This window comes from Capricornis sumatraensis, chromosome X (genome assembly GCF_032405125.1).
Source record: "Capricornis sumatraensis isolate serow.1 chromosome X, serow.2, whole genome shotgun sequence".
NCBI classification, from domain to species: domain Eukaryota; kingdom Metazoa; phylum Chordata; class Mammalia; order Artiodactyla; family Bovidae; genus Capricornis; species Capricornis sumatraensis.
In genome coordinates, this window is record NC_091092.1 from 102,094,490 (window position 1) to 102,121,211 (window position 26,722).

Below are 26,722 nucleotides of genomic sequence, written 5' to 3' on the forward strand. Positions count from 1 at the left end.
GGGAGTGGTTAAGGTTTTGTAGAAAATGTTTCTGAAGAAAAAATAGGCAGTGGGTCTCCACCCCTTCACACATTTTAGTAAATACTATCTTTTTCTTTCTTTTCTTTTTTTTTTTTTTCCAACTACTGCACTGAAAATTTTACCAGATGATTTCTCAAAGCTGACTTATGAACTAATTGGGCACTTCTGCTGTGCAGAGGAACAAAGACTTTTTTTATTGGTCCTCAGCTGAGGCATATACCTGTCTGATGGCGTTGGCTCATTCCGCACATGCTCAGTTGAACAGAAATCTTCATATTGAATACAACCTAACACAGCGGCAACACCCATAATCTCACTCCCTGGCTGACCCTGTACATCCACTCCCTCTAGTTGCATTTTTATACTGACATACCTAACATTTGTAGAAAGTAAAAGGAGCAGAGTATTTGGGGACTTGGGGAGGGGGGTGCAATATACAAAGGAATTTAAAGTCCCTGCCTTACTGACCTCTCTCGGGACTGTCTCTATTCAGAACAGGCGCTGGATAGATATTTGAGTTTGGGGCAGAATGCAGGATAAGCTGTCTCTATAAATTACCATTTGCTGTTGCACGTTCCTGGACAGTTTTTGTTTGGTCCTTTTCTTGTAGGTGGACAACACTTCTTCCACAGCCCTCGTTTTTATTAAGGAATGACAGAGGCACTAAAAGCATCCCCCGCCTAGCACGATCTGGAGTGAGAACCTCGCCACCTCTGTTCTTGCTTTGCCATTCATTAGGACCCTTTCCGAGCTTCCTTCCCCAGCAAAAACCGGGAAAGGCTTCGCGTGGTTACAAAAGGAGGGAGCGGCCGGCTTCCGAGCCTCACGCCTCAGAGAGCCAACAACGTGCTGATCTTTTGTCCCCGACCCCTTCCGCGGCTCGGTCGCGGGGGTGACGACCCTGCCCCACCCCCGCCTAAGCAGATGCCGCCCCGGCGCCCTAGTCCCCCGCCCCTCGTAGATTCCCGGCGCCCGCCGGTTTGCCGTGACGTGGCCCGCGGCGCGCGCATGCGTCGCTCTGCCTGGTCGCTTTCCCGGGGCCACCCGCCTCCCGACGGGCTGGAGTGGGCGGGGCCTGTGGTTCGGCGAGCCGCGCGGACGGAGCGGGAGGAGCGCGTGTGTGCTGTAGGCCGGTGCGCGGGGCTCGTGAGCTGGTCGGCGGCCGAGGCGGAGGAGGAGCTGAAGGCGGCGGCCGTGGCTCCCGCCCGCACGGAGAGCCAGTCCCACGAAGACCCCCTCCCACTCCCAGGCGGGCGGGCGGCAGCGGCGGCGGGAGGAGGAGAAGGAGGAGGGAGCGTCTTTGCCGCCGCCTCCTGGTCCCCAACGCCGATCTGCCGCCGCCACCTCCCTCCGCGGCGATCCTCCCTCCACGGTCCTGCCGCGGCCCCCCCTGTAGTCCGCGCTGCCCCGCGCCGAGCCGGAGCCAGCCTCGACAGAGGGAACGGTCGCGGCCTCGCGGCCCGCGCGGGCTGACGAGAGGAGAGCGAGGCACCGCGCGATCCCCGAGGATCCGCACGCCGGGCAGCGCGGCCCGAGCAGCGCGAGGAGCAGCGGGCGGGCGGGCGGCGCCGGGCCCGGGCCGCCCTCGCTCCTGCGCCCCGGCCCCGCCGCCCGCGCCGGGGCGGTCGCCAGCTGAGGAAGGCGCCGCAGTCTCCGGGCCTCGCCGCCCCGCTCGAGTGTCCTCGGCACCGAGGGCTCGCGGGTCCTGAGGGGAGGAGGCGAGCCAGGGGCCGGGCACTGAGCTCTTTGGCGCCCCCACCCCCGTTTTCGGAGCCCTCCACGCTGCGGCCACTGTCCCCTCCGGACCATGGCCGACGACGACGTGCTGTTCGAGGATGTGTACGAGCTGTGCGAGGTGATCGGCAAGTGAGTCTCCACGCGGGGGAGCGGGAGTGTGGGAAAATGCATTTAGTGATGCCCGGGTCCTTCCGCACCCGCACCCGCCTGGGTCTGCCCCCTGCCCTTCCTCCCCTCCGCCTCCCCTGTCCTCCTCACCCGGGAGTATTTATAGACGTGTACCTGGACCTCCAGCCGGGCGGGAGTCTGGGGGCTTCTCGGCGATCCGTGGGGGCCGATGAGCCGAGGTCGGCCCCCTTATGAGGCGTGGGGCCGGCTGAAATCTGCTGTCTGCATTTTATCTGACGGTTGCACAGGGACGTGGCAGAACCTATTTTATAGTTGCTTCCTGGGAACAGTTGGGCTTATTGTTACCTTGCGTGTACCACAGACCATTAAAGAAAAGAGCAGCTTGCATTATCATTGCTTCCGTGGAGAGACAGAGAAAGAACGTCCAGGGTCTTAAATTGTGGGGTGTGTGTCTATTGTGCATGGTATTAGATACATGCCTTTGTGTTCACCCCATGCCCAGATTGAAGGGGGTCATTTAAGACGGGGTGCGTTCGGTTTCAGCAAATTCTTCACCTGGTGTAGACCAATGTGGAAAGAGTTGCGGGGTTCCGAATTTTTAATGCCTCGTTATGCAATGACTGTTAAATCAGTGTTCGAGGCTTCCCTCGACTGTTGGGATGGTGGTTAGCGTGGTAGCGCCGTCTGCTTTGAGTCACCGGGCTGGTCCAGAATATAGAACTGACAGTCCAAATGCTCATCCTTTCATCTGTGTTGTATAATTACACTAGGGAAAAGCAGGGAATCAGATTAATCACAGGGCTGATTGAGAATTAAATCTGCAGTTCTTCATCTAATTGTCCATTCCTTAAATCTGTTTTGAATAGTTTCCTTTTCATTCTTGTCAAACAGTATTCCAAGTGCACAATCCTGCTAATTTGCTTGTGAGGGAAATGCTGGCGACCTGAAGTTGATTTCCTAGTTCAGCGTGTATTCTGTGGCTTTAGAAGTTGAGGAGATAAAATTGAAGAGAAATTTTTTGCCTAGTTTTTAAGGATTGGTAGATAGCTGCCGTTGAAATATTTTACCTCTTTTTAGAAGTGGTGCTTTATTGTCTATTTTAAGGTCCGCAGTTGGGAAATGAAACCAAGACCTTAGAGCAGTTGGCTCAATCTCTTTTTTAAGTTGTCTGCAGTACTGGATTTCGATTTGTTTAAGTGTGGATAACTCACTAATTTCCCTCCATGTTGAGGTATTACAGTGTTGCCTCACATGGTGAGATTGTGGGTAAAGCTTGCTACATACTTTCCTCAGATCCAATTGATACAAGGACATGTTACTCTTTGCCCCTATTGTTACACGACTGGCTTGTCTACTGGAAGAACAGTATCCAAATGTGCTCTGTTAAGGTGGTTGTGGAAGTGCTCTAGAGCAGAGCAGTCTGTACAGTATATAATACGAGCCCCATATGTAATTTTATATATGTAAATTTTGCATATGCAAATTTTCTAATAGCCACATGAAAAAGATTAAAGGCAAGTAGGTGCAATTAATTTTCACAAAATATTTTCTCTTGCCCAATAGATCCAGACTATATCACATCAACATGTAATCAGTATAGAAATCATTAGTGAGGTATTTTACGTCTTTTCTTTCATAATCTTCAAAATCCAGTGTGTATTTTACACTAACCATACATCTCCGTTCTGACACTAAGCTGAATTTTCATAGACATACTTGTTCTGTATTTAGGTTTCATAAAATTTGCATTTGCAAAAGTAGGTTCACATACCCAAGTTGTTGCAAACATACCTAAAAGTTTTCTAATAACTGAATTATCTCTTTCTAAATTTAATGTAAATTAATTAAAAAGAAATAAAATTCAAAATTCAGCTCCTCATTTGAATTAGCCACATTTCAAGTGCTTGTAGCCATATGTGAATAGCACAGTTTTAGAGAGACAAATATGTCAAAAAAAAAAATCTTGGTTTCTTCATTCTTGGCATCCAAGGTAAATAAGGTGTTTCCCAAAAGCCCCCAAATGATTGCGTGGGGGAGGGGGGTGTGGGTACCAAGGGGAATGATGTTTGTTGTGTCTCAGTTATATTTGATTCAAATGAGCCAGCAAAGTCATAATCGGAAAATGTGAGATTAAAATGTTAGTTCTATTATAATGATGGAATATAGGCATCATTGAATCAATGTTAGTAGCTAGTTCTGATTCGTTGAGATCTGAAAGAGTGATGATGTGATCTCTTTGGATATTGAAAAGAAAAGTGGTCAGCATCACATTACCACAATCAGTATTCTGCTGACTTATAATTGATAGAATATTTTCAGGAAATGCCTCTGGGAGAACGAGATTCATCTCCTCTGATACTTCAGAGCTGCGCAAGGAGGGGGGGAACAAGCTAATTTTGAGGTGATAGGTCCTCTGTGGCTACCTTAACTACTGTGAATGTGAAACCTTGTTCATATCCTACAAAGCCTGACTTGGTCAGTGCCGATTATAATATGTCGTTCCATGAAATAATGCATTCAAGGTAGGCTTTGTGGCAGAGAACATAATGATAGTGTTCCTCACCCTGTGTAAAGGTTGGAGGGTTTTCTCCGGTAAATTGTCTCAGCATATATTGATCTGAAAATTGAAATTCACTTGAGATTTTCTTGCAGGGTCTCTGACAGCAGGCATTTAAACTCAGAATTTGTTCAACTCTGGATTTAAAACAGAAAGCCCTTGAAGACATTCACTTTGCACAGAAAACCTTCTTGATTGCTATCCAAGTTCTCTGGAATTGTGATTCTTCTTTTATAACTAAATTAGCATCACAAGTTGTGTTTGACCCCTAGGGTTTAACAGGTTTAAATTTTCACTGAAGTGCTTTAAAATGGATTTCACCTTTTTACCCATCTGTTGACTACCCACTCAACTCCCCTGCCTTGCTACTTAACTGCTCACTCACCCACCCATTATTTTACGGGGAATCAGTTGTCTGATTCATTATGAATATTGGGAGATGCCTTTCCTTTTTTTTTTTTTTTTTAATAATTTAAACTCTTTCCCCCTGTGTTTCTTATTTTTGAAAGTCTTGCAAGTGGTCCTTGAACGCCTATTGTTTCCATGACATTTTCCCATGTAACATCTTTCAAGTGACTGAAACAAACCGCCAATTCTGTCATTGTCCCAAAACTTCTTGTCATAGCAAATGTAGCAAATTACTGGAAGGGAAAGGTATTATGCAAATACAGGTAATTGGCTAATTTTTATGGTCGTGAGCATTTACTGTATCTTTTGCAAATTGATGGTTTTATAGGCAAGTGCACAATCAGTAATATTACATGAAGGAAATTTTAAAATGATTCATCCAAATTAAAATGTAGAAATGCCTATCTTCATGGTACAGCAGTTTTCTGTGAAAGAGAGTAGCAAATTGTACACTGTTTTCGCCTTGTGTAGGCTGAATATTTTTGCCTGGGTATTTAGTAACCTGTAACTTCTGACTTTCCTGCTTTGGTAGGACATAAACTAAAATTGGAATGATGCAGTCTGACCCTTGCTCAAGGATGACATATAAGTTTGTGAGGCATGCTGTATTTGCTTACATCTCAAGAGCACTTATCATATTTAGTTACAGGTTCTTATTTATGGGTCACTCTCCCTAGCTAACAGGGAGCTTCTTGAGGGCAGGAAATATATCTTACATATCTTTCTTTATTATTAACATAAAACCTGCAATGTAACGTTGTTCATTAGCTATGGAATGAATTGAGTAGTTTTATAATAAAATCTCATTGAAAGGCAAAAAGCATGTTTATCAACCTTAGAGCAATTATTGTCCCAAAAGCCTGTATTAAAGTAGTAGTTGACCACCTGGCTGCATATTAGAATCACCAGGGGAGCTTTTAAAAAAGATCAATGAGAGGGCCTTGTGTCAGAGCAATGAAATCAGAATCTCTGGGAGAGGGTTCTGGTCATTGGTATTTTTTTAAAGGCCTCTAAGTGATTCTAATGTGCAGGTATGATTGAGAGTCACTGGTTTAAAACTTAAGTTATGTATGTAATATTTTAGGACTGGCTTTTCAAAGGCTCACAGTTTTTAAAAAGTGGAATAAATATTTGGGGGGAAGTATCAAAGCCAAAAGACCAAGACATGGATTTTATTTTCTCTACACTGTGTGTTTGAGCCTTATTGTATTAACAATTTTGTTTCAGCCTATGTTTGCTGTTGATTTTTTGGGGGTCTTTTAAGATTTACATTGATTTATGACACTCATCTAATGCTAACATGGTGATTGTCTGATGCTTGGAACAACATAGAACAAGGATTGCTTCAATTAACAGTTGATGATGGCTGTCTACTATGAAGACTTAATTTAATACAAGGCATCTATCAGTTTAGTATGGATTGTGTTTGCACATACACTCTATTAAAAGGATATGGTTAAGTTGCTTATATACTTTTAATTTCCTACTTGCAGTTCCAATAGTGCTGTTTGTCAGAGAATTGAGTTAAAGGCAGTGTTTATGTAAAAACCAGATTAATAATATGCAGAATATATAATTTAGCATAGAGAAAAATTCAGCTTTACTAATTTGTCCTGATTACTATGGCTTTCACATATATTGATTGGCCCAGTGATTTGGGTTTCTAGTACCATGGGGTAGAGCCGTGGGGAGGAACGGTGTTACATCATGTTGGAACATCTTTCCCAAGAATTTTAGCAAGACGTGATAGGTAAACTAGTTGTTCATGTTAGGAAATAAAGTCAAGTGAGAGCCTAAAGGAACCAAGAATTTTCCAGAAATGAGATGTTTCATGAAAGAAGTACTTGATCTGAGGGACAATCATTTAACAAGGGAAAAAGAAACACAATCACCAGCTAGAGTGCTGGTGCCCCAGAAAGATCAAGCTGTAGGGGATCAACTGAAGTCCTGCAGAGGAAAAGCGTGTTACATGCAGATTCCTCCAGACGGCAGGTGTTATCAGGAGGGGGTAAGCAGTGGTGATCCCTGATGATGGAGTTTGATTCTAGGACCCCTTTGGAGTGAACTGAGCTTCTCAGTTGCTCATGTGCACAACCTTCTCCGAGTATCTTCATGTCTGCTTTCTACAGACTGCTTTAGGACTTTAAGTGTGGTTTGCACGTGGTCTTCATAATATTTCCTGTGATTTTTCCCTTACCTTCCAAGACGCTAACGTGTTCTGTGGCCTTGACATGTGCAGTTCCCCCCAACCCTCCATTTCTACCTCATATCTGCAATGGTTTCACCTGCCGAACTATAGCTCCTCAATGTCCCTTATATTGTGTTTCTAGATAGCTCCTTTAAATTGAAATTCTTTCACCATCCTCAGTGATAGCTCTACTCAGTAAATTAAGGAAGCAAACGTACCTCACTTTTGGAGATGGTGCTTGAATTATTGCATTTTGTAAATGTTTTCACATTTTAAATCTGGCAGAAATGGTTTAAAGGAACTTTGACATATGTTCACAAGTTAAAAAAAATCTTTTGTAACTTAACATGTCTTTTTCATGAAGAGACATTTATGCCTTCAAATATTAGGCATTTTACATATGCTAGCTCCTTTCATTGTACCCATTTTACAGAAAACGCTGAGATTCAGAGGGGTCAGTAACTTGCTCAAGATCACATGGGAATCCTACCAGTTCTAAAGCCCATTTATTTCATGCTGGAGTCTGCTGTTGATTCCAGCTGTGAAAATACTGCAGTGGGTGTCTTTAAAGTAAGGCATATGTCTTCATTTCCAGAATTTACTGCAGATTTTAATTGTTCGACTTTTTGGTTAAATTTCTTACCTCTTCAGTAGATGTTCCATGCATGCATGCTCAGTCGCTTAATCGTATCTAACTCTGCGACTCCATGGACTGTAGCCCACCTGGCTCCTCTGTCCATGGGATTCTCCAGGCAAGAATACTGGAGTGGGTTGCCAGTTCCTACTCCAGTGGGTCTTCCTGAACCCCGGGATCTCCTGCATCTCCTGAATTGGCAGGCAGATCCTTTACTATTGGGCCACGTGGGAAGCCCAGAGGTTCATTGTCTCATCTTATTTCATTTTTCTTTTTGTCTTTCTAATGAAATATCAGCGTTTGCCACCAGACTGATAGGTTTATGCATTCCTTAGCCATGGCAATGTAGAATCTTGACTATCCATCCAAAATATAATTTGTTTGGAACTTTCTCCGCCCTTTTTACTCTCCAATTTTTCCCTTCCAATTCCCCTGCCCCAACAGACAGAATAGTTGATTGATTACTCCTAAGTTGCCAAACCAGAAGTAATGAGGTTTCAGAGATAGGTATTTGTTGAGAGTGGGGCGGGGTTCTTTCCACAGGGTAGTTATTCCTATATCCTGTGATAAAATATTGAAATTGTTTTCTCTGACTCTGAAAACTGTGTACTGAAACCACAGCTGCTGAGTGGTGAGTGTCTCCACTCTCTGTCAACACTGAGCACCTAAGTAATCAAGTGACTGAGTTAGTAATCAAGTGCAGGGCAGGTACCTAACCCCAGGCACAAGCTGATGGGGTGGGTGCACAGCTCTCACATTTTGGTTTTATTTTTTAGTTGATTTTCTACACTGGGAAGATTTTACTTCTGAAACTAGTTTGACTTAAAGTGAGAGTTCATATACGTTTCCAGTTTTAAAACTTAATAATATTCTGTTAACTTTCTTTTTATTAGTGTTTATAAAATTATAAAATTTTAAAATATAGTTGACACAAAAGTAAATAGTGAATGTCTCTCCTTTCTCCCACCATCCATAGCTCTATTCTCCAAAGGTAACCATTGTCCAGGGATCAAACCTGCACTCCCTGCATTGGGAGCAAGCAGTCTTAACCACGGGACCTCCAAGAAAGTCCCCAGTTTTTGTATATCTTCTGGAAGATTTTTGTTTAAAAAAAATATTTGTACATTCTACTGAAATATTCACTTTACATTGTAAATAGTATATCTGATGGCCTTTCCATATCCATCTATATATCTAACTCTGTCTTCCCTTAAACTGCAACCCAGTATTCCTTGATATGGATTGGCACTTTGAATTGAGTGCAGGCTATTTCTAAGTGATCATAGCTGGAAATACATGGGTGGAGTTTGAATGAGAGGTCTAGAATGATAGTGAAGATTTGGAAATCAACTTTGTGGAAGTTAAACTATGAATGAATGAGTTCTTGGGGGTTGATGGAACTAGCAGTGGGGTTTTGTGGTTTGGAGTATAACTCACAAAATTAGAAGAATTGGGATAGCTGGATCACAGAAGTCTCAAGGTGGGGCAGATCAATAATGTAAAATGCCAATGCACTGACTGAGGACCAAGAATAGGCTTGTCTATAACAGAGGCTATTTAAAGCATTTATCAAAATAAATATTAATATGATGCTTAATATTCCCTTCCTCATGTGACTGAAAAGCAAGATTCTGACTTCATTTCTGTGGATGTTGGTACCATTATACTGTCTTTCTGTGAATCTATCTCAACAACATAGTTGCTGCTGCTGCTGCTAAGTTGCTTCAGTCGTGTTCAACTTTGTGTAACCCCATAGACGGCAGCCCACCAGGCTCCCCCGTCCCTGGGATTCTCCAGGCAAGAACACTGGAGTGGGTTGCCATTTCCTTCTCCAATGCAGGAAAGTGAAAAGTGAAAGTGAAGTCGCTCAGTCGTGTCCGACTCTTAGCGACCCCAAAGACTGCAGCCTACCAGGCTCCTCCGTCCATGGGATTTTCCAGGCAAGAGTGCTGGAGTGGGGTGCCACTGCCTTCTCCACAACATAGTTAGGGTTAAAAAGAAGTACATTTTTTTTTCTTTTTCACTTTACTTGTGTTTTGCAGATTCTGATGGCTGGCTTTTAGGTAAAACCATTTTTTTCCCTAAGGTTAGGTCTTTTTGATTCCCAAGCTTGGTGCCTAACTTGAATTAAATGGGCCCCTTTTAATGAAATGACAAAGTAAATTTTAGACACTTTAAATTTAAGTTCAAACCATTGTTCTCGTATTAAATTCTTCACCTATAGGGAACTGAATTCTTCCATGCCTCAAGGTTTTTGGTCCCAGTTGGACAATTGTAATACTCTCCTCCCATTTTACACCCCTCTTACTCCCATCCCCCCAACTAAATTTATTCGTTGCCTTTTTTTAGTTGTCCACATCCATTCACATCAAGAAAGGATTACTTTATGATACTTAAGCCAGTTTCTTTGTATCTAAATGCATATTGTTGCAATTCAACTTCTTGTATTCTGTTACACATTCTTTTTCTATTTTTTTAATTTCTTTTGATACATTTTTTTTACTTTGTTACCATTGTTTTGAATATTTGAATCATTTACAGATAAGAATGCTGATTGTGTCCTCTCTCAGTGTAGTTTAATAACACAAAATATTACACATTGACTGTATCACAGGCTTCTAATTCTAACCCTGAGTTCAGAGTATTTTGGTATAGTCAAATCTAGGATGGATTTAATCCTATGAAGACTTTAATGTTTTATGAAAACAATGTTATTAATTCAGTTACAGAGGTCTCTGGCCCTGGCTATCATGTGCAGATTACCATTGTAATATTGCTGTCTTATAGAACTGATAAGAAACATCATATCCTTCCTGCTTGCCCTTATCTATTTTTCCCTAAACATATGGATCAACAGTGCTTTGAAGACTGTAAGGCAGTCCCCTAAGATCTGATCTGGTAACCTTTGGGTACATTATCACCATTTTCTCCTTATTTATAGAAGGAATGATAGCTGCTTCATGAGCCATTTGCATGGATTAGTGATTGTGAAGTGCAGCATAAGTATTTTTTATTTCTAGAATGTCTCGGAGATACTCAAATTACTTTTGGCAGCTATGTAGATAAGTTTCAACAATTTCCAAATGTGCACTTTCTCAGTGCTAAACACAGGCTCTATTACATAAATAATACGGTGAAATGAACATTCTTTTCTACCATGTGTGTAAAATTTAGTGGTGCTAACATTCATTCATTTTTTCATTTAGGGATTCATTTCTAGCTGTGTGACCCTGAGCAAGTTAGTTAAGCTCTCTGAGCCTCAGTTTCTTTATATGTTAAATGAGGGTGATAGTATAGACCTTGCAGGGGTGTTGTGCTGATTGAATAAAGGAGTAGAGGAATACAGGTAGGGAAAATTAAAGAAATCTTAAAGTTCTTAAGATCAGGGGCTTCCCTGATAGTTCAGTTGGTAAAGAATCTGCCTGTAATGCAGGAGACCCTGGTTCAATTCCTGGGTTGGGAAGATCTGCTGGGGAAGGGATAGGCTACCCACTACAGTATTCTTGGGTTTCCCTTGTGGCTCAGCTGGTAAAGAATCTGCCTGCAATGTGGGAGCCCTGGGTTCAATCCCTGGGTTGGGAAGATCCCCTGGAGAAGGGAAAGGCTACCCACTCCAGTATTCTGGCCTGGAGAATTCCATGGACTGTATAGTCCATGGGGTTGCATAGAGTTGGGCATGACTGAGCTACTTTCACTTTAAAGTTCTTAAAAATGTTCACTTTGTTTTATTTTTTAAATTAATATTTCTTATGTTTTTGAGAGCAGTTTTAGGTTCACAGCTCCTATTTAGTGACACTGGTAACATAACAATTCAAACAATAAGTACAAAACTAAATTCTACAGGGACAGCTTTAGGAATTTGTTGTTCCCAGATCCTATGGTTTGAGTGCTCATTATGCACTGGACATAGTGTTAAATTCTTTAATTCTTTATATTTTTCTAATATAACCTTGGCCATAACCCTTCCTTTTGAGGCAGTCACCCCCCACTCCCCATTTTACAGATGAGGAAACTGAGAAATAAGGAGATTAGTAACTTACCCTGGACAAAGTGGCAATAATAAGTGGCAACGTGGGGATTTGCACCTTAGTAAACGTGACCTGGGCTTTCCCGGCGGCTCAGTGGTAAAAAATCTGCCTGCCAATGCAGGAGACTCGGGTTCAATCCCTGAATCAAGAAGATCCCCTGGAGAAGGAAATGGGCACCCACTCCAGTATTCTTGCCTGGAAAATTCCATGGACGGAGGAACATGCCAGGCTACAGTCCATGGGGTCTCAAAAGAGTCGAACACAACTTAGTGACTAAACAACAACATACGCGACCTGAGTGCCTGCTCTTTAGTAATGTTACACTGCTTCTCATTTAGTATAAACAGAGACCGGTTGTCTTTTAAGAGGTATTCCAAAGTATAAGCCTCTAATATTCTGATTTTAGGTGTTTTAGCAGATTACTAGAATGTCTTTTTTTGAGTAACAGCTGTATTGAGGTATAATTCACATACCATCCAGTTGACCCGTTTAAGGTGTACAATCAGTGGTTTTTAGTATAGCCACAGGGTTGTGCATGGTGACCGTAATACATTTCTGAACATTTTCATCACCCCCTAAAGGAACTCTGAATACTTTAACTCTTACTCCTCATCCCTCCCTACCCTAGGTAATGATTAGTCTGCTTTCTGTCTCTACGGATATGCTTATGCTGGACATTTCACGCAAATGGAATCATACAATATATTGTAGCCTTTTGTGACTGGCTTCTTTTTCCTAAGCATAAGGTTTTCAAGGTTTATCCTTGTTGTAGATGTTATCAGTACTTCATTCCTTTTATAAGGCCCAATAGTATTCTATCGTGTGGCTTGACCACATTTGTTGATCTTTTTGTCAATTAATGACAAAATTAATTAATGAAAATTAATTCATTTGGGTGGTATTCGTCTTTTGGCTATTGTAATTAATCCTGCTGTGGACATTCATGTGCAAGTTTTGTTTTTATTTCTCTTAGGTATATACTTAGAAGTGGAATTGCTGGGTCAAATGGTAACTCTCTTTGTTTTCCAAAGTGTACCATTTTACATTCCCACCAGTGGTCTATGAGGGTTAGAATGCTTTCTAATCAGGTGAGTACTATCAGAGTTTGCCTACAGAGTCTGTTTGACACTGTGACATAAAGCAAATTTTACGGGTTGTTGGTCAAGCTTTTATCTCGTGGACATGTTTATACTGATCTTCAACAATTTTAGATATTTGTAGACCAAGGGTTGGCAAACTATCTGTAAACTACCAGATAGTAAATATTTTAAGCTTGACGAGCCACACATCTGTCACAGCTACTCAGACTCTGACATTGTAATGTTAAGACAACCATGGGAAAACAAATTAGTGTGGCTGTGTTCCAGTAAAATTTTATTTACAAAAATAGGTGGTGGGCTAGATTTGGCCCTGGGCTTTAGTTTGCTGATCCTGTTATAGATTAAAAATGAAGCTGGAGCTGACTGTCCAGTTCCCAGTCTTGTTTACCTTCAAGGTTGGAGAATAGTAGTCTGAATAGCCCCATAGTAGTAGGTTGTTTCTACAAAATATAAAGATATTGGTCCACTGAAATAGTTTCACTTAGGTGGTTTTGTTTGTTTGTGTGTGTGTGTGTGTGTGTGTTTATTGCCTTTGGATTCTCTTTTTGACCCTAAGCTAAAGGGGAAGAAACTCATTAACATTCTTATTGTCTGACTGGAGACAGTAGAAATGTGGAGTGCCTAAAAACATTTGTTTCCTTCATTCTTATTGCCCATGGCATGGAAGAAAGCAGAGTTGAGAACATACTAGAAATTGTCAGAAATGGAATATTTGAAAAAACATAATAGCTTTAAAAAAATTAGGGGGAACAACACTCACTAAATCTCCATCCCTAATTGGAGAGTTATGATGTGCCATCTATGTATATTTTATGACTTCACCAAGAGCCCTTGCTAGAGTCATTGTTTGTTTGTTTTTAATATAAATTTATTTATTTTAATTGGAAGCTAATTACTTTACAATATTGTATTGGTTTTGCTATACATCAACATGAATCTGCCACGGGTGTATGTAGTATAAATAAAACTTCAAAATTCTCTTCTGTATCTGAAATCCATTTTACACAATATATTTTGAGGTAGTAGACATATACTATTTAGGGTACTTTGTGGCTTAAAATAAAACTGTCATTGTATCTTTGGTACATAGGAAAGATAGTATTCTTTGAGCTTATAGATTTACATCAATCGTTTGCAAGACTGTTTTAGATTATAATTTTTGTAGTGTTGAGAAAAGCTCCAAAGATTATGTTAAAAGAGGGAATTTTGTAGCAACCTCTGTCTTGGCATTTGGACATTTGACGGATGAATTAATTGTTCATTATGTGAAATTTCAAAACTGAGACAAGGAGAATCCCAGAGTATGTATTTAGGAAACAGCCATATATAGGATTTATGGATATTGTAGTGTTCTTTTATGTAACCTCCCCAGATTTTATTATGGCAGCAGTGTCCACATCTTAATCACAAAGAAAATGAGGTGGAAAGACGCTGAAGTTGTATTCTCTGATATGATTGGGCACCAAATCTAAATTACCTACAAATACAGAAGAGCATTTTATCTAGTAGGTCATGTTACACTGTCAAGTAGAAGAATGATCATGTTGAAATCTATTTAGACCACTTACTTTGATGAAAATACTTTTTAGGTTGGCTTCAGAGAACAGTAAAAGGCATCTCTTCCTATGATAATTTGTGGACAGTATTACTTATATTGCATTATTCAGGCTAGAAGTTTTTGCTGAATTTCATCTGAGCCATTAGTTCAGAAGCAGAATGGTGAGCTTTTATGTAGAACCTTCACTGGTCTTCTTAGGCTTAATATTGTCTTAACTGGATCTTTGTCCCAGCAGTAGTATCTGGCACTGGATTTGAGATTATCTTTTTCATATTTTTTCTTTAATTTAGTCACTTATAAAATAATTAGACACTTGTAAAACAAACAAGAGGGCATTTTCACTAAGGACTTTCTTTAATTATATTTCATGTAAATTAAAAAAAATCATTACTGGAATATGCAGATCACAGGTTAAAGTGACAATGTAATTAATCTCACATTATAATCAACATATGTAATACTTTTAAAAGCATGCCAATAAGAATGGAAAACAACCCTCTACTGACCATCCATATTGTAGATTATATTCCTTGGTTTTCTTTTTAAAAGCATTTCCCTCTTAAAATGGATGTAAAAATAATTTGTGTAAGTATCTGTTCAAATGAATACATGATCACTGTTGCAGAAAGAGCCTGGGAATATGGAGGGGGAGATTGTAGGCTTGCTGCTCTATTTTTTGGATTATCTCCATTAATAGTATTTCTCCCATTGCTGAGTGTTTCTCTTGTACTGCTGGGAAGGGATCACCACACTTCTGTAATCTATGACCCACTTACACTAAAGGTCGAGCATGTTTTAAATTGTGATCTGATTAAAGTTGAGGCTTCTTGGTTAGACTTGCTGGGATGGCCTCAGAATTAGCCCCATAAATGTAAATATGGACTTGAAGATCTTATTAGAGTGACCCTTTTCCCCATGAAGATATATTCATAGACATAATCTTGCAAAGCCATGTACAAGTTGGATTTGATAAGTGCAGTTCAGAACTTACTAGGAAAAGTAGTATTGTAAGGAAAGAATTTTAGTTGTGACAAATCAGCATTTGGTTTATTTTCCTCAGTTTCATTATCTTGTAAAAGGGTGAAAGTGAAAGTCGCTCAGTCGTGTCCAACTCTTTGCGACCCCATGGACTATACAGTCCGTGGAATTCTCCAGGCCAGAATACTGGAGTGGGTAGCCTTTCCCTTCTCCAGGGGATTGTCCCAAACCAGGGATTGAACTCAGGTCTCCCGTATTGCAGGCAGATTCTTTACCAGCTGAGCCCCAAGGGAAGCAAAAGAAGGCTAGTAAAGGTTATATTTGATCTACCTCATTTGATCCTTATGAACACAAAATGACAATTTTTCAAATATCTTAAACTATCTTAAATACATTATTTTGCAATGAAGCACTTCTAATTAGAAATGGGCTTTGTTAAGTATATTTTGATTTCGCAAGATTCATTTACCATTGTCTGTAAAACTGATTTGATTTTCTTATTTGATTTCTAGAGCTTTATAGGACTTGGGACATGTTGGGTGAAAAATATTGAATAAAGACATATGAGGAAGACTTGTGTGTATTTCACTAATGGGCAATGTTTACATTGAGGTCAGTGAAGGAAAAATCCTGTCTAGTGTGTTTCTCCTTGCTTTTCTTTAAATGAATTTTATTTGAGCTTTGAAGTTTGGAACTCACTACAAGTGGCAGAATTTTGTAGTCAATCTGGTGTGCACTTTGGCAGCTACTTAAAATGTTGAACTTCCTATTTAGTAGTGAATTGATGCTTTTGAACTGTGGTGTTGGAGAAGACTCTTGAGAGTCCCTTGGACTGCAAGGAGATCGAACCAGTCCATTCTAAAGGAGATCAGCCCTGGGTGTTCCTTGGAAGGAATGATGCTAAAGCTGTAACTCCAGTACTTTGGCCACCTCATGCAGAGTTGACTCATTGGAAAAGACTCTGATGCTGGGAGGGATTGAGGGCAGGAGGAAAAGGGGACGAGAGAGGATGAGATGGCTGGATGGCATCACTGACTCGATGGACGTGAGTTTGAGTGAGCTCTGGGGGATGGTGATGGACAGGGAAGCCTGGCATGCTGCAATTCATGGGGTCGCAAAGAGTCGGACACGACTGAGCGACTGAACTGAATAGAGCAGTGGTTCTTAAGGGTGGACTTCATCCTCACCAGCAGAGCAGTATCACCTGGGGATTTGTTAGAAATGCAGATTCTCAAGCCCCAGCCCTATAGATCAGAAGCTCTAGGGGGTGGGACCCAGCAATTTCCTTTTTAACAGTTCTCCAAGGGATGCTGAGGCCCATTAAAATTAGAGAAGCATTGATTTAGAACTGTAGATCAGAGCTCAATAAACTATGGCCCAAGGGCCAAGTCTGCCCACTCTGTTTTTGTAAATAAAGTTTTTCTCGGGTATAGCCACACTCATCCACTTAAATAATGTCTGTGACTGCTTTCACACTACAAGGGCAGAGTTGAGTAGTTGCAGCACAGACCATATGGTCCACAAAGCCTAAAACATTTACTTTCTGACCCTGAACACAAAAAGTTTGCTGATCTCAGCCCAAATTGAAGCCTTAGTATTTATTTCTTTCCCATAATAACTGGACTACAAATATATGAAATCAATAGGTAAACACCAATTTTTTTCCCTTTACTCCTGCCCATTGCTCTCTCTGATGTCAAATTATTGCTCAGTGACTAGAGACTTGTGAATAAAAGTAATATACTACTGTGCCCTTTCCTTCTATGTTTGATAATAGTGGTAGCCTGTTTAACAATTCTGTGACATTTCCTCACTGATTTTTGCACTGGGATGTCCTTGGTTTTGCTGTACTCCAGTGTAACCTAACTTAGTGATCTATTATATATTATAGTCTTCATTTCTCCCAATTTTTGCTGCCTTTTTTACTACCCCAAGAAAAAAACTCACTTTGTGACTGCAAAGTTTTGGAATTCACTGGAGCTGTTTGGTGTACTCTAAGCCATTGAAACAGCATCATCCCATTTGGAAAATTTTTATCCTTGGCCTGGAGTGCTTTAGTCACTTGTACTTCACAAAGATGTTTATGAACACATAGATAATGAATACTGTGGGTAATCTTAGGATGTTTACTGGATGAGTTTTCGTTAGCCTTCCCATAACCAAGGATGGCTATTTCTATCCTTAGCTGGATTTATTGCACCCTCCCTCAATATTCTTTTGTACTTGCTCTCAGGCTTTAAGGTAACTGGTGGTCAGTATCATATAAAATCCATGAACTGAATTTCAGTGTTGTTTTTATTGATGTACTTGGAATCCTTCTCTCTACCCACACCACTGAAGGAAGTGGGGGTGGGGGGAGGCCTTCTCCTAGTCTCCATTAGTTCTCTTAGTAAGATCAGGCAAAAGTGTCGTTTTTGCAGCTCTGACTCCCTGGTTGTACATGACTGATGTTTCAAATTAGGAAACACGACTTGACCAAATGATACTGAGCTGTATTGTTGGTGAGTTTGTTGGGCCCATGATTTCTTTCAGTCAACTCGGGTTGACTACTTTGGTAGGAGAGGCTGGGTAAGACACAGGAAATCGTGAGCTTAAGACTGAAAATGGTTGAGTTAGACCTTTCATTTTAGGATGTGCCAGTCAAGTTAATTCATACCATTTGCCCTGCTTACTCATCCTGGAGGCAAGGTACAGGGAGAGAAGGTCAGACAGAGGCCAGCCCTCAAAGTGTGGCTGCTGCTGCTGCTGCTAAGTCACTTCAGTCGTATCCGACTCTGTGACTCCATAGACGGCAGCCCACCAGGCTCCCCCATCCCTGGGATTCTCCAGGCAACAACACTGGAGTAGGTTGCCATTTCCTTCTCCAATGCATGAAAGTGAAAAGTGAAAGGGAAGTCGCTCAGTCGTGTCTGACTCTTAGCGACCCCAAAGACTGCAGCCCACCAGGCTCCTCTGTCCATGGGATTTTCCAGGCAAGAGTACTGGAGTGGGGTGCCATTGCCTTCTCCACAAAGTGTGGCTACTTAGTTCTATTGTCAGAAGCAACCCATGTACCGGAGAACTTGAGCTTTACTGTTTTGTACAATATAGTGTGGAAATGCAGTTTTAAGAACTAAACTGTTATTTATAGCTGTGAATAAAATGTGAACCCTTTAAGAGGGAGCAGTGTTCTGCAGCCTTATTGCCCCAGTCAGCACAGTAGCCACCCACACGAATCATCTGAACAGCCTCATCGTTTCTGTTTTATCTACCTGAAAATAGGGGTCAGGGGTGGGTAGTGGTGAAAGACTGGGGAATCATGGCACACTTCAGGCAAGAGAAGTTCTCTGGTGACTGGCTGTGTTGTTCTCCTTTGTCATGCACAGGAGTCTGGGACGGCCCTGTGGAGCTGGAGGTAAGCTTTAATAGTTCCTTTTTGTTCCTCGGCAGCTGGCAGTGCCTGGGAGCTGGGTGCTACTTCCCTAGAAGCAGCTACGATAGAAGAGTTCTGCCAAATGCGTGGATCTTAAGCCATTTGAAAAGCTATAATGTTCAGACTAAGAATTTCTTAGTAGGCAGAGAGTGTCATTTAAGGGTACTTCTGCTGCAAAGATAAGGTTCATTATGAAATAGACACTGCAACAAGGCATCCATGTGACAGAAACTTATTGGAGCTTGTGTACTTTTCAAACCATATATTTCTTTAATATATCTTTTCAGCTTCATTAGGTCAGGATTCATGGCTGTTATAGCTGCTGCTGTCTCTCTACAGCTAGGACAGCATCTGGCACACAGTCAATTTTCATCATACAGTTGTTGAGCCAGTTCAGAGGAGGGAGGGTGTAGATGAACACAACGAAAAATGATAAAATCTGACCCATAATGCCCAAAGTCAGGAGTTCAGATTTTCATTTAGTGCTGATATTTTGCTGCTTCAAAAACCATCTAATTCTCATCATGTCCCTATGAGACAGGTTAGCAGATACAGAATTGTACAGTATATGCTGAACATAATGATGGAATCCTGAGTAACACTTAGCATCCCTATTGAGAACTGTCAGATCATTGTTACAATTAAACTAGATGAAGAAAATACATTTCTAAGGTTGAAATGGAATGGAGAATTTTATGGTGAGTACAATTACTAAGACCTGCTTACCAGATCTGTCTAAAAAGGCGTCCTTATTTGTAAAATGGAGGCAATAGGATCTACCTCATAGGATTGTTTTAATGACTAAATGAGACCATGGCTATAAAGCACGGTTCCTGGCACCTTATAAACACTCAATAAACATGAGTTGCTTTCATCATCAACAGAAAGTTTTGAGAGCCAAGCTCTGTGCCAAGTATATCCTCCTTCCAGGTGTTGCACCAATTTCCTTTGCCTCTCTCCTTGCTGCCTCACTCCTTATTCCATCTGGAGCATCCACAGTGAGGTATGAAGCTGGGTTGGACCTCCAGTCACTTAGACCATCCCCGCCTGACCTTGAACAAAGGTAAGAGGCCAGAGGTAATCCTGGCCATCTTCCTAAAACTCTAGCCACTGACCAGACATGGCTATTCAATGTTAAATGAAATTTAAAATTCATTAAATAGATATTTCTCCAAAGAAGATTTACAAATGGCCCATAAACATGAAAAGGTGCTTAGCATCGTTAGTCTTTCAGTTCAGTTCAGTTCAGTCGCTCAGTCGTGTCCAACTCTTTGTGACCCCATGAATCGTAGCACGCCAGGCCTCCCTGTCCATCACCATCTTCCGGAGTTCACTCAGATTCACGTCCATCGAGTCGGTGATGCCATCCAGCCATCTCATCCTCTGTCGTCCGCTTCTCCTTCTGCCCCCAATCTCTCCCAGCATCAGAATCTTTTCCAATGAGTCAACTCTTCACATGAGATGGCCAAAGTCCTGGAGTTTCAGCTTTAGCATCATTCCTTCCAAGGAAAACCCAGGGCTGATCTCCTTCAGAATGGACTGGCTGGATCTCCTTGCAGTCCAAGGGACTCTCAAGAGTCTTCTCCAGCACCACAATTCAAAAGCATCAATTCTTCAGTGCTCAGCCTTCTTCACAGTCCAACTCTCACATCCATACATGACCACTGGGAAAACCATAGCTTTGACTAGATGGACCTTTGTTGGCAAAGTGATGTCTCTGCTTTTGAATATGCTAAGTGGTCCTTAGAAAGCATCACTATGAACAAAGCTAGTGGAGGTGATGGATTTCCAGTTGAGCTGTTTCACATCCTGAAAGATGATGCTGTGAAAGTGCTGCACTCAATATGCCAGCAAATTTGGAAAACTCAGCAGTGGCCACAGGACTGGAAAAGGTCAGTTTTCATTCCAATCCCAAAGAAAGGCAATGCCAAAGAATGCTCAAACTACTGCACAGTTGCACTCATCTCACATGCTAGTAAAGTAATGATCAAAATTATCTAAGCCAGGCTTCAGCAGTACGTGAACCATGAACTTCCAGATGTTCGAGCTGGTTTTAGAAAAGGCAGAGGAACCAGAGATCAAATTGCCAACATCCGCTGGATCATGAAAAAAGCAAGAGTTCCAGAAAAACATCTATTTCTGCTTTATTGACTGTGCCAAAGCCTTTGACTGTGTGGATCACAATAAACTATGGAAAAGTCTGAAAGAGATAGGAATACCAGACCACCTGACCTGCCTCTTGAGAAACCTATATGCAGGTCAGGAAGCAACAGTTATAACTGGACATGGAACAACAGACTGGTTCCAAATAGCAAAAGGAGTATGTCAAGGCTGTATATTGTCATCCTGCTTATTTAACTTATATGCAGAGTACATCATGAGAAACGCTGGGCTGGAAGAAGCACAAGCTGGAATCAAGATTGCTGGGAGAAATGTCAATAACCTGAGATATGCAGATGATACCACCCTTATGGCAGAAAGTGAAGAGGAACTAAAAAGCCTCTTGATGAAAGTGAAAGAGGAGAGTGAAAAAGTTGGCTTAAAGCTCAACATTCAGAAAACGAAGATCATGGCATGTGGCCCCATCACTTCATGGCAAATAGATGGAGAAACAGTGTCAGAGTTTATTTGGGGGGGGCTCCAAAATCACTGCAGATGGTGACTGCAGCCATGAAATTAAAAGACGTTTACTCCTTGAAAGGAAAGTTATGACCAACCTAGATAGCATTAGTCATTAGGGAAGTGCAAATCAAAACTGCAATGAGATATCAGTTAACACGCACCAGGATGGTTGGAGTCTGAAAGACAGACAATAACAATGTTGGTGAGGATGTGTAGAAATTGGATCTTTCATACTTTGCTGATGGAAATGTAAAATGGTGCAGCCACTGTGGGAAACACTCTGCAGTTCTTCAGACAGTTATAGTTTCTACAACCTATCAATTCCACTCCTAGGTACATACCCAGGAAAATTGGGAGCATATATTCACACAAAACACTTGTAGAGCAATGTCCATAGCAGCATTATTCATAATAGCCAAAAAGTGGAAACAACCCAGATGGCCATTGACTGGTGAATAGATAAACAAAATGTAGTTGTACACAGTGGAGTATTATTAGGCCATAAAAGAAATAAGAAATGAAGTGCTAATATGTGCTACCATGAGGATGAACCTTGAAAACATTACACTAAGTGAAAGAAACCAGATGGAAAAGACCACATATTGTATGATTTCATTTATATGAGATGTTCAGAACTGGCAAATTTATTGAGACAGAAACTAGATTAGTGGTTGCCAGAGGCTAAGGGGGAAGGAGAGGATAGGGAGTGATGGCTAATGGGGATAGAGTTTCTTTCTGAGATTATTAAAATATTCTGGAATTAGATAATTAGATAAGCACTATGCTTGTTGATCGAGACATATCTTTGTGAATATACTAGAAAACAGTGAATTGTATACTTTAAAAGGGTGAACTTTATGATATGTGAATTGTATCTTCCTCACCTTGTCTGTTTTTTCTGATTTTCTTTTCCCATTTCTTAGTCTTGGTATCTGTCTTTCATGTTAGAGGTAGCCCTCCAACAAATAGTTGAGCAGGTTGCTTCTCTTACGGAAAACTTGATTGGAAAGTCAGTGGACACGAATGGGGCTTGCTGACTGGGTTTCTCTGATTAGGGGAAACCAGGATATTTATGAGGAACTAACTGTGAGGTAGTTTTTTTTTTCCTTAAACCAGTCAGTTTTTCTTCCTAGGACTCCTTGAATCTCTTGTGGGAGGGAATTTGAGGGTAATAAGCTCGAATCTAGTATTCAGAAGCCCAGTCTGGAAAGGGCTGGATCTTTCACCCTTGGCTGTGCAGATGTTTGCCTACTCCTTGTTTGTGGTAGAGCATCCCATTCTGTTCTTGGTTATGACTGGTGTTCCTGAGTTCAACCTCTCCATAAAGTCTTCTGCTGTGTGGAGAAAAGGCAATTGCCTGATCCTCTGGTTGAGGAGAAAGAATCTGAGAGTCTTACTGCTCTTCTAAAGGATTTCCTCTTTGCTCCTCACCCCCCTCCCCATTCTTAAAAGTAAATTCCTTTTTCCTTCAGATGTCCCTGGAAACTTCACTTCTTGAACTTTTACCTTCTGCTTTTCCAAGGCCCTCAGGAATGAACTGGCTTACTTGCTGCAGTTTAGGTGCCCTCACTGGAGGTACTTGGCAGAAGGAAGAAAGATACAGCCAAGTTAGTTGCCTTTTTTCAAACTGTTTTCATCTAAAATTTTGCAGACCTCTCTCTGTCAGATTCTCTCCCACTTTCTTTATCTTGTTTTATATCTTTCCTAATTCTTCACTCTCATGGCTTCTGAAAGGAGATTGATAAATGTTTATATTCAATCAACTGTGTTTAATCTAAAGCCCCTCCCTCCATCAAAACTCTCTTTCTTAGCTTTCTAATTACTTCTTGGTTATCTGGCTCCCTGATTAGAATATGGGCTTCTCCGAGGCAGAAACCACGGATTTTATATCTCTAGCACTACATAATGTCTTGAGTATGGTAGGGTTATTAAATGCATGGACTTTGAATGTGTGCCCCAATCCGTGGCTTCACATTTCAGGCAGTTTACCAGTCTGCCTTGGGCTTTACTTTCTTCTTGTATAGAAATTCAAGTGAAACAGTGAAATCCTTCTGGTAGAAAAGTTAAGAAGCTCTCCTCTTTCCGTGTGTGTGTGTTGTGTTAGTTGCTCTGTCGTGTCCAATTCTTTTGCAACCCCATGGACTGTAGCCCGCCAGGCTCCTTTGTCTATGGGATTCTCCAGGCAAGAATACTGAAGTGGGTTGCCATTTCCTCCTCCAGGGGATCTTCCCGACCCAGGGACTGAACCCACATCTTGTGTGTCTCTTGCACTGTAGGTGGATTCTTTACCCCCTGAACCATCAGGGAAGCCTTTCTTCTATCTTTCTTTGATCCTTGCTAATTCCTTATCCTTATCCATCCTGTCCAATCACTTCATGGCAAATAGATAGGGAAACAATGGAAACAGTGAGAGACTTTATTTTGGGGGGCTCCAAAATCACTGCTGATGGTGACTGCAGCCATGAAATTAAAAGACACTTGCTCCTTGGAAGAAAAGCTATGATCAACCTGGACAGCATATTAAAAAGCAAAGACATTACTTTGCCAACAAAGGTCCGTCTAGTCAAAGCTATGGTTTTTCCAGTAGTCATGTATGGATGTGACAGTTGGACCATAAAGAAAGCTGAGTGCCGAAGAATTGATGCTTTTGAACTGTGGTGTTGGAGAAGACTCTTGAGAGTCCCTTGGACTACAAGGAGATCCAACCAGTCCATCTTAAAGGAAATCAATCCTGAATATTCATTGGAAGGACTGATGCTGAAGCTGAAACTCCAATAGTTTGGCCACCTGAGGTGAAGAACTGACTCACTAGAAAAGACCTTGTTGCTTGGAAAGATTAAAGGCAGGAGGAGAAGGGGACAACAGAGGATAAGATGGTTGGATGGCATCACTGACTCGATGGACATGAGTTTAAGTAAACTCTAGGAGTTGGTGATGGACAGAGAGGCCTGGCATGCTGCAGTCCATGGGGTCACAGAGTCGAACCCAACTGAGCTACTGAGCTGAATTCCTTATCCACAGTACATCTAATGCAGGGCCTTACATTTGTCCAACCTTCCAGAACCCCAAGAATATGTCAGAGCTTTAAGCCCCCTATGACTGTCTCATTCCTCTGAGCTCCCTTTTGTGTCTTGGACTGAGGTCTTGTTTACCCCAACCATTATTGCAGCTTTAGGCAGCTGTGATGTTTGTTTGCTAATAATCCCTATTGTTTTCAACAATGCTACAGGCCTGGAGCTTTCCCTTGGAGCTCCAAATCGGCTCAACTCCACAACGTCAGTGTCCACAGAGCTATAAAGCCACAGAATTGTAGCAGGGGGTAATGGAAGCAGCTCCAAGTTAAAATGCCAGAGATACTGCCTGTCTTACCTAGGATTGTTAGTACCTGCTGTCTGAATATATTTTTGATACCCATTTATAGTTTGATAGCTTTTCATTTAGTATAAGTACTTCTTCATGTCCTTGATAATTCATTATAAATAATTGCTGATGGCTGTGTATCATCTCATCGTTTGGATGTCTCATAATTTATTTGATAATTCCCCTGTTGTTGGACTTCAGATAATTACTTGTTTAATTTGTTTCCCTTTCCCCAAAGGCTCTAAACTCAAAAGAGGGCTGGGACTGTTTTGTTGACTATTTCATCTTCAGTGCCTGACAGTAATTTTTGTTGAAAGGTTTTTCTCAAATTTAAGAATATTATAATAAATAACACTTTGAAGGGTGTCTTACTGCCAAAGCTTTATTCAGATTTCAGGTTATTTTCTAAGAATGACATCCAGAAATCTAATTGCCTGGTCAAAGGATAGAGACATTTTTAAGCCTGTTGACATAAGTTGCCTGGTTGATTTCTAGAAAGATTCTGCCAAAATGTCTTCTTTCAACAGCAAATGGTATCCCTAACTGTGTGTTTGGCAACATTGAACATGCCAGTTGCTTAAGTTTTATTGACCTGATGGGCAAAAATGTTATCTCATTGAACTGTTTCGTATTTTTGATAACCAATGAAAGTATTCATTTTCCTCACGCTTGATTTTTTTGTTTTCTTTCTATAAATTGGCCATTTGGGTTTTTCCTCCATTTTCCTATTAGTTACCTAATGTTTTTCTTGCTAATTTAGCTAAACTTTATCAAACGTGTTAACCTATTATCATTGTCTTTCAGATATTTTTCAAGTTATTTTTCATTCTGTTTCTGATGAGTTTGGACATGTGGAAACTGACAGTCATACAGAAGGGGCATCTTTATTTGGCGTGATTAGCTCTCATTGCTGGTCTGCTTAATAGGAACAGGTATCCTAAAAAAAGTTTATGTATCTTCAACATTAAAGCTTCAGAATACACATTAAATAGCTAATCCTTTTATCTTGGGCTGCTTTTCTTTGAATATGAGTCTAATTGATTAAGAATCTGCAATATATTTCTTTTTTTTACATCTCATCCAAAATTCATCATCAATGATTTCTAGTTTTAGTTTCTTTAAAATGGAGTGATACCTTATGAGCTGTAATTGTTGCAGAATCCTTTCAGGTATTTAAAAATCCACTCCTCCACCCCCACCCCCCACTCCCCCCCCAGGTCTTTAGCAGGTTTGTCACCCATGTTAAATTCAACATCACCTTTATCTGGGCTTCCCTGGTGGCTCAGAGGTTAGAGCGTCTGCCTGGAATGCGGGAGACCCGGGTTCTATCCCTGGGTCGGGAAGATCCCTAGAGAAGGAAATGGCTCCCCACTCCAGTATTCTTTCCTGGAGAATCCCATGGACGGAGGAGCCTGGTGGGCTACAGTCCATGGGGTTGCAAAGAGTAGGACATGACTGAGCCACTTCTCTTCACTTCACTTCACCTTTATCTGGTTTTTCTAGCCAGTTCCCCTGTTTTTGCACTCACATCTGATAGATGTGACTTATAATTAAGAATTATAGTAACAGGCACACAACTAGCATAAAGAAGAACACATTTGGAAACAAACATAAATAACTCCTGGTAAGTAGGCAATTTGTAGAGCTCATAGGCAGGTGTACCACACAGTAGCCTGTTTGCCTTGAGCAGTCACTGTGCTGTAGGCATTCATTAGGTTTCTACATGGGTTGACAGGGGCTGGTGGGGGGCAGGTAGCGGATGGGGGAATGGGTCAATCTGTGAAACTGGTCGTGTGGAGGTTGATTAGAAGAGCTTCTAATCATAGTCCAGCTCTGTCAGTCCTTCCCTTTGTTCTTTCTGTAACTGTTTGGATGCTTAGAAAGTCCTTCCCTTCCTGGGAGTCATGTGGTAATTCACCTACATCTCTCTCTTGATTTTGATTTATGTCTTACATTTAACTCTTTGATGTATCTGAAATTTATTTTATTT

General features: G+C 41.3%; 1 protein-coding gene across 5 annotated transcripts in view; it reads left to right on the top strand.

Moving 5' to 3' along the window:
• The first annotated feature begins 1,804 nt into the window (after positions 1 to 1,804).
• Positions 1,805 to 26,722, top strand: part of CASK (calcium/calmodulin dependent serine protein kinase) — a 385,638-nt gene continuing 360,720 nt past the window's right edge. For all 5 annotated transcript variants that reach the window (XM_068962176.1, XM_068962178.1, XM_068962179.1 and 2 more), the window contains exon 1: positions 1,805 to 1,887. In XM_068962176.1, coding sequence (XP_068818277.1) covers positions 1,829 to 1,887 — 59 coding nt within the window. In that variant the 5' untranslated portion in view covers positions 1,805 to 1,828. The remainder of the gene's footprint in view (positions 1,888 to 26,722) is intronic.